This window comes from Dipteris shenzhenensis, chromosome 13, assembly GCF_047967505.1.
Source record: "Dipteris shenzhenensis isolate YYH24624 ecotype China chromosome 13, Dip_SZ_1.0, whole genome shotgun sequence".
In the NCBI taxonomy this organism is placed as follows: domain Eukaryota; kingdom Viridiplantae; phylum Streptophyta; class Polypodiopsida; order Gleicheniales; family Dipteridaceae; genus Dipteris; species Dipteris shenzhenensis.
The window spans coordinates 13,389,573-13,397,908 of record NC_141608.1 but is presented as its reverse complement, the minus strand read 5'-3'; the positions used below and the strand labels follow the sequence as shown (position 1 = coordinate 13,397,908).

Here is an 8,336-nt window from a genome sequence, read left to right as displayed (position 1 = left end):
GAAAATCCCAAGATGTATGATCTTGGCTCCTCACCAACATTGTTTGCCATCTTTATTTATGTTGTCAATAGGTAGAATGTTTGTGGCTTGTTTCTTCCTACTAGCTTCATGTTTACTTGTGATTTGTACAAGTTGAATAGATGTAATATAGTGAAATGTGTTGAGTTTGTTTTTCATACCTATTATGCTAATCAAGTTTTTAAAAGATGAGTATTATTGAACAGCAGGCTAGTGTTTATTGCTTACCTAGTTTGGATCCATGTCAGATGGTGAAATTGATAACTCGTGCCTAGATGGTGGATTTAAATGTATGGAACTAGAGTCTTGTGTAACCACTTGCCACTCATGGCTTTCTTTGATGTCTTGTCTCACGCAACATTATTGGTTGTGATGTCATGTTGATAACTACATGGATAGCAATAGTAGTTTTGTTAGTTAGGGAGTGCTTGATGTTATTAACAATTGTGGTTTGTCATTGCCTTCACTTATTATCAAGTCCATGTTGTCCATGATCATTATCCTAGATCCATTTGTGATTTTTTTGATCTCATGGAATTTCTCATCATCCATCTATTTTGTACGGGTTCATCCTTTGCATTTTGGTTAGTGTCATCAGGAAATAGCTTGCACAACATTTTAGGTTGTATTCTCTGGTGTTGAGGTGATGGTAATATATTATTATTGAGTTGTTATCCACATATTGTTATGCTTGCTCTTCGTTGATCATGATGTTGCCAAGGTAGTGATGTATGTCTTCTATTGTTGGTTTTGGTTCTCATATGATGTTTAGGAACTGGAGAAATTCACCATCAAGGGCATGGCGTATAGAGTGTTTCATACTGTAGGTTGTGCCGTGTTGTCAATGTGTTAATCTTTTGATGTGACATTTTTGGAAAAAGTTTGGCTTGGTGTTTGCATATTACTGATAGCTATTCGAGGTCTTTGAGTAGTAGCACAAGTTAAATTTTCAAATGGGTTGAGAATGGATTGTGATGTTACCATGCAAAGCTATCTGATGACGAGGTCAAACATTGTACTTGTCATCATGGATATTTTGTCACCGATGATGATGACATCAACTTGAGTGACTGTGTGATGTCATTCATATATTTTGAGAATGAAGGATGGGTATAGTTGTAAGTAGTCTTTGAGCTTAAATTGGTTGTTAGCAATGCAAATAAGGTGCATTGTTGCTACATCATTGCAGTCAATATGACAAACTTGTTGCACTTTATGAGATGGTATGTGATATATTTAATCAAGAACATTTTCCTTTGCTCTTGGTGTGTCACAAATGATGTGGATTCCTTTTTGTTTTGAGATGATAGCATAGTATATGTCTCTTTGCTCTGAGGTGAGGTTGGCATGTTCCATCTCCATGAACTCATGAAGCAATCCCAGAACACGTGTGGGATCACGCAACACTCATGTGTCATGAACAAATATGGAGAGAGTAGAGGAGAAGAGTGGAGATGATGAGAGAGGGCATAGCTAGAGAGCACACCACAAATGACTAGTTAACTGTACACTAGATTTAGTTGAAAATGATGAATATATAAAAACCCCTTTGACTAGGGTTTCTAACCCTTTCGTTTATAACATTGATGGTTCCTCAATACCTTCCCTTAAGATCAACATCATGAAGTAGGCCTTCCTTCAAGATGATGACTCTAGGGAATAGAAGAAGAAATGAACATTACATTCCATCACACCCCTTTAATGGGAATGTCCTTCCTCTGCGTCAAACCAAGAGCTTGTCAGTGCTTCTTAAAAAACTCTTTGCTATGTGGTTTGGTGAGGATATCTACAACATTTTATTTGTTGCCACAATGTTGCGATGTGATGTCACCAAGTAACACTCTTTCTCTAATGAAGTGCTCTCTGACATCAATGTGCTTTATCCTAGAGTGGTATACTAGATTCATGGCCAATGCTTGAGCTGATTGATTATCATAGTATAGTGTTGTTGGCTTTGATTCATCAAAGTAATCGGTTTCTAACTGTAGTTTTTTGAGCCATATAGCCTCACATGAACCTGTTGTGAGTGCTCTATATTCTACTTCAGTTGATGTGCACAATGCCGAAAAATAGCCAAAAAGGCTTTACAATGGTGGCATGTGAGTGAAAAATTAACAAATGTGCAATCTGCCCCCACTAATCAATCGGCCAATGCCTTTGAAAAAACTCTGAAGTCTACTCACTGAACTGATGGTGGTCGGGTTTCAGGAAATGTGATGAGGTGAAACCGCAAATGAGCATAGGAATTGACTTCGAGTAGAAACTATTATGGAATTTTTGGGCATGGCTTTGATTGGGTGCTTTGGAGTTCTCTCCTCTTAGGATGATCTAGATCTAGACCAACCATCGAGTGATGAAAAAAACAACAGATAATTTGTTTCTTTGTTCATTTTAGGGGTCAGATGTGTTGATGTAGAGGCTTATGTGCATGCAAGAAGTGGATTTGTCGTTGAGGCTAGATTGTGTGTGATACTTGCATTGAAATGTGCGCATGATGTGATGAGCACGTGGCGCTTTTTTGAAGAACACTCAAATTCTTCTTGGATCAAGAGATATCTCTTGATCAAGGTGGAGGGGCTAAAGAGGAAAAAAAGATATCTATATATATATATATATATATATGATGTGGCAGTGATGCAAAGTGTGTGCTTAGCAAGAGGTATTTTTATGGGGCACTGTGTGAGGTGGCAACTTAGTTCACATGCAATGCCTGACAAGGGATAAGTGTACCTACCAAGGGACTACCATGCGTCACTGCTAAGGTAGTAGGACACATGGCAAATGATGTGTCAGTTGACATGGTAGTTGGCTGTTCAATGCTAATGTGGCAATGGTGACATGGATGGTGATGTAGCCATGTTGATGTGGTTGATGATGTGCCAGATAGGCTTGCATAGTTGATGATGTGTCATAGAGATTGCATGCACTTATTTGTCTCCTCACATCATTTTTTCCTAACATCCTTCTAAGAAATATTGGCTTGGGTTTGGCTATGGCAAGAGACAAATCATGATGACCTTGCCAACCCATGCAATCTCTTAGCTTTTATTGATTACATCCATGATAGAGCAAAAGTTGAGTGTTGGACTTCTACATTGGAACTATCTTGAATTCCAAATCCCAAACGATAGAGTTGAGAACATGGCTTTGCTCTGGGCTACAAGGAAGGGATGCCTTGAAGTTATCCAAAGCCTTGTAAGGAATAGATTGAATGTTGGTGCTACGAATGGGTCAAAAATACCATCAAGAAGCTACTTTGTAGGATATCTTTGTGTCTTGGATGCTTCATGCCAACCTTGCTAATCATTCAATGTGACCTCTCACCTACCATGGCAACGTGAAATCCAATGCTAGCATACACAAATAATTTAGCAATTGTACTACATTACCATGCTAGATATTGCTTTGAGAAGGCATTCAATTGGCCTATACCACAAAAAATGGAAAGGGTAAGCTATTTGTTGAATTTTTCTCACCAATAACATCAAGAAGCTACGTCCCTACAAGCAATCTGTCTTGGATGCTTCATGGCAATCTTACTTGGCATCCAATGCAAGCTCTCATCTACCATGGCAAAATAAAATCCAATGCAAACTCACGCACACAATTTGGCAAGTCTACTATATTTCTATGCCAAATCTTACATGGAGAAGGTATTAAATTGGCTTATTTTGTTCATGATTACAAGATTTGTCCAAGAGAATGTTAATGATGTGCCTAGAAGGACATCACATGTGCTAATTCACTCTTAATAAAAGGAGGACATCACATGTGCACATGACCTTAAAGAAAAACCCCTCTAAGGTTTGTGTAGGATGATAAAATACCCCTATTTAAGTTTATAAGTATACCAGCAAAATTATATTGTCCCCTAGAAGGGTGATGTCCTCCTTTTCTTGAAAACTAGGTGGAAACAAGGACATGGTGAGCTTCCTCGATTCCTTGGAAGGGGATCTCAACCTTGGCATCCTTCCAAGTTCTCTATCCTTGGATCTCATGCCCTAAGACCTAAGCAACTACTCAAATATGCATCAAATGAGGGCTAGATCTAGACTTAGATATGGAGCATTATTACAACAACAATAGTGAAGAGCTAGTGGTGCTACATAAGGATATCACAAATGGGTTCTTAGCTCTAAATTTGAATATTAACTAAGCAAAAGCTTCACCCATCTAATTGGCTCTAAATCTACAAAGAGAAGACATAGCAAATCTCATTCAAAGGCACTTGACAAATGCTCCTTCAGTAAAGGCTTGTATATAGTAAAGCTTGTTGACAAGCTATTCAGTAGCTCTTTTGTCACAACTCAAAGTAAATAGGAAACTCATCATGACAACTTGCTTTCATCAATATTACAAGTCACCTATTAGATGGTTCTACCCATGACTATCTGCCTCTACCTCTTCACCATTGACTTCATTAGTCAAATTCCAGCCTTCTCCATTGAACTTTAAATATTGGACTTTAAATAACCAGGTCATAAACTTCCATATGCAAGATACCATACCATTAATACAAGATGCACCTGGAACTCGTAGTATATGTGAAGGTTCAACGCATGGAGACGGATATGACGAGAGAATGCAGGGACGCCATAGAGGACGAAGAGTGGAAGAGCGAGATGACAAGATAGAGGAGATTAGAGATGGTTCAGCCACCAGTGGTGCCATAGGCAAGACCTGTAGGAGAAAGCGAAAGACTACAACATTGAATTCTTGAAACAGGATGTTCAATTCTTTCCAATAGAATGTGCCATTGTAAATCTGATTACTTCCTCAACGACCCTTTCAAAATAATCCACCGACATATTGCGTAAAGCCTTGCCAAACGGACTCGACAAGTAATTTCGATCCAGTAGGAGAGGTTTAAGGCTTCCTGGGGTATATTGTTTGTTTCACAGCTTCGGTTTTTGCCATTCCAGGGACAAGCATCATTATCGGACAAATGGACAAGCCTAGCCCAACGAACCATCAAAGAGTTGATCAAGAGATGGGGAACAAACATCCTTAAAATACCGACTCGGAATCAATACAAGAACTTGAAGTCATAAGTAAGGTGGTGTTGATTAACACCGTAGCAGAAGGAGAGAGAGATAATCAAGCACTAGTAAATTTGGTAACGGCTTTGGTGCCTTCCGAAACGGCATGCTTGGCAAGCTCTCCAGGCAAGATAAGCCTGACAGCGGTCTGAATCTCCCGGGAAGTGATAGTCGGCTTTTTGTTGTAACGAGCAAGGCGGGCAGCCTCCTGCGCGAGCTTCTCAAAGATATCATTGATGAAGGAGTTCATGATGCCCATGGCCTTGGAGGAGATACCTGTATCCGGGTGAACCTGCTTGAGGACCTTAAAGATGTAGATCTTGTAAGTTTCGACAGACTTCTTGGACTTCTTCTTCTTCTTGTCAACGGAGGCGGCGTCCTTGGGGGGCTTTTTCTCGGCCTTCTGTTTGAGGGGCTTCTTACCAGCCTTGGTTTTGAGGGCCTTTTGCTCAGGCTCAGAGGCAGAGGAAGGGGTGGGAGCTTCTTTGGGAGTTTTAGGAGCCATGGAGAGCTTTCAAGCACGGAGGTTGGGAATTAACGGGGAAGATGAAGCTCTCAAACTCAGAGAATTGACAGGGTAAGAGAAGCTTTCAAACACAGAGCTCTCGAAAAACAGAGCAAAATCTATGAACGAACGATTGAAGAAGATGAAGTTGAATCATTCAAACTTCAGAACCCCTTTTATAGTCTTCTTTTTTGTTATTACCAATCGCTGCATAGCACACGGATCGCCACCTCATCCCCTCTCCACCGTCGATCTTTCCCCCATCCAACGGCTTCCCCTTCTCCCCTCCTACTCCAACCCCTTTTTCGCACCCGGATCGTCGCGTCAGCGCTCCTTCTCGCCGTCCGATCTTCTCGCATCCAACGGCTCTCTTCTCTTCCCACCCCAGCACCTCTCCACCGTCCGATGCCCTCTCCATCCAACGGCTGCCTTGCCTCCCCCAAACATCTCACTTGTAGGAGTGGCACACGAGATAGTTAGTTAGTCCTGGCTAGCGCTCTTTGAGCTATGCCCACGCCTTTTATTTAACAAATTTCCTTTTAGGAGGAGAAGCATAAGAGGTGAAGGAGGAAAGGTGAAAGGAAGGAGAAACTTAGCATTAAAAAATGAATAAACCACACCTGAAGGATTCGAAGAGGCGTCCTCTAAGATACTCCCTCTAGTCGTAGGCTTGCTGCCATAATGTTATGCCATCTCACTTTTCGAATTAGACATTGACACGTCCTCCAATGTAATGAGACAAGAAAGATTGCGTGTGTAGTAACCAACGCCTACAAGAATTACCATATCTAAAGATTTCTCATCGAAGTTAACCGACCCATGCCTTTGACAAAGAGGTAGCTAGTCCTAAAACCAACCAAAAATATGGGCATGCTGAAATAGCATATTCTCAACTTTGAAAGAAAATAGACAAAAAGCGTAGCGTTGAAAATCACCCTTCCTCCTCTTACAAGAATGTCATCCCCTATTATGTATTTTAATCTATATACAATGAGAAAACACTAGTCTAAGCAATTCCTTTCTTACAAGAACCTAATTCCATCTTATGTTTGTCCAAACCAAACTAATTCATGAAAGTCTATATACACAAGAATTGATAGCATTCTTAGGAACTCGAGTTGGAAATTTGGAAGTTGCAAATTTTTGGAATGGTATTAGCAATTCTAGAATTTTGGCGCTACTTTTTGGATCAAATTTCATTGTTCTAATAATGAGCCTATGCATGGTCATGTAGAGGACTTGCAGAATCTCTTCTCTTTTCAACAAAACAATTAGTCAAAAAGGTGAAAAGAGGGAGGATACCTGGCTTATGTTCTTCCTTAGTTCACTCCATCTATATAGCTTGGATTGCACTTTGGAGAGCCTCAAGAGAAGGATTTCTTTAATTGTGATTCAAAAAACTATGAAAAGGTTAATATGCACATGAATTTAAAAATGCCTTAGTACATAATAGTGTTCATATAAGAATGTGTGCACATAAATAATAAACAACAAGATACCATAGTTTTTGCTACAAGGAACTTGCCCTTACTTGGGTGAATCACAACTGGCATTCAACATACACGTCTTAGGTTGGAGTTTGAAAGAAGTCCCCCCAAAAAAAACATTTAGGATTCATAACCATTGGAGAGGTTGGCATTTTAATTATAATTTTAGTTGCTCGACCTCCTCAGGACATTCCCTCAAAACCTCATTTACTCTAGCCTCCCACACTTTACCCTAGTTTTGGTTCAGCTCCAACAGGGAGTTCAATTCCCAGCTCTCACTTAGTATTAGGGCCTTGATGTATTGATCCCTCTAGTTTAGACGAGAGTGAGAGCCTGAATGAGGAAATGCAAGAACCAACTGGCCCGAGGGCCTCCGAGGCCCCCTACACAAGCATAGCTCCACCCCATTTTCCTACTCCTTCCATAGCGTCTACATTAAGGGAAACTATATCAAACATGTTTGGACGATTAGGCCAAACGGATTCAGGAGAAATGGAGAACCCTTTCGCTAGTATGCCCATGGAAAGGGGAGGCCAACGACAACTAGTCCTTGAGCCACAAGCAGGGACTGAGGCTGTTTTTATGGACTCAAGACCCATAGTATTCACTGGTCACCTTGATCCAAAGCGCATGGAAGACAAAGACCCATGGATGAGGGACTTTGCAAGACAAAACCGTAGCCTTGGAAACTCATGAAACTTCCAAGGGGAAAACCCTTATGAACCTTCGACCTTCCAGGTGCCCCCAACCTCGGGGGGTTCACCTTAAAAAATTTAGTGCACCACATGCATTTAAAAGGAGGGGTATTTCAATCCAACTTTTTGTAAAATCTTAACAGAATTACAATAAAGGAGGGGGTTTTTAATTCAATTTTTTCTAAATCAATTTTTTAAAAAATTCACTTAGTTGATAAGTAAAGTGGAGTGTTTTTATTGCCAGAGAAATTTTAGTTGAGGGGTTTTTTAAATACCCTTTGAATGCATGTGATATATAGAGTTTCTTTGTAGTGCACCCCCTGAGCCCCCAACATTCGCCGTTAGGCCATAAGCCACCGTCGATGTGCCCTTGCAAGTACCACCCTATATAAAAATGCAAGAAGCATCCATGCAGATGCTTGGGAACCCACTCGCTCCTGGAGCTGACAGTTTCCTCCCGCAGTTATGGCCCCGATGTACGAGGGAGTGGGCTTCACCGCCCCAACATCAGTACCGACATCCCAATTGGCCCCGCTACCAGGGCAAGTCTTGAGGCCGCCTCTACATCCTATTAGGTCCACAATAGTGCTTC

General features: G+C 40.8%; 1 protein-coding gene across 1 annotated transcript; it reads right to left on the bottom strand.

Moving 5' to 3' along the window:
• Positions 1-5,025: 5,025 nt before the first annotated feature.
• Positions 5,026-5,707, bottom strand: LOC147895050 (histone H2B.3-like). Its single transcript, XM_087383496.1, has one exon. It carries the CDS (start codon positions 5,560-5,562, stop codon positions 5,116-5,118), a length of 447 nt encoding a protein of 148 aa, XP_087239622.1. The 5' UTR covers positions 5,563-5,707; the 3' UTR covers positions 5,026-5,115.
• Between the last annotated feature and the right edge of the window lie 2,629 nt (positions 5,708-8,336).

Excerpts from the sequence above, each read along its gene's own strand:
- LOC147895050 (XM_087383496.1), bottom strand. The coding sequence starts at position 5,562 with ATGGCTCCTAAAACTCCCAAAGAAGCTCCCACCCCTTCCTCTGCCTCT.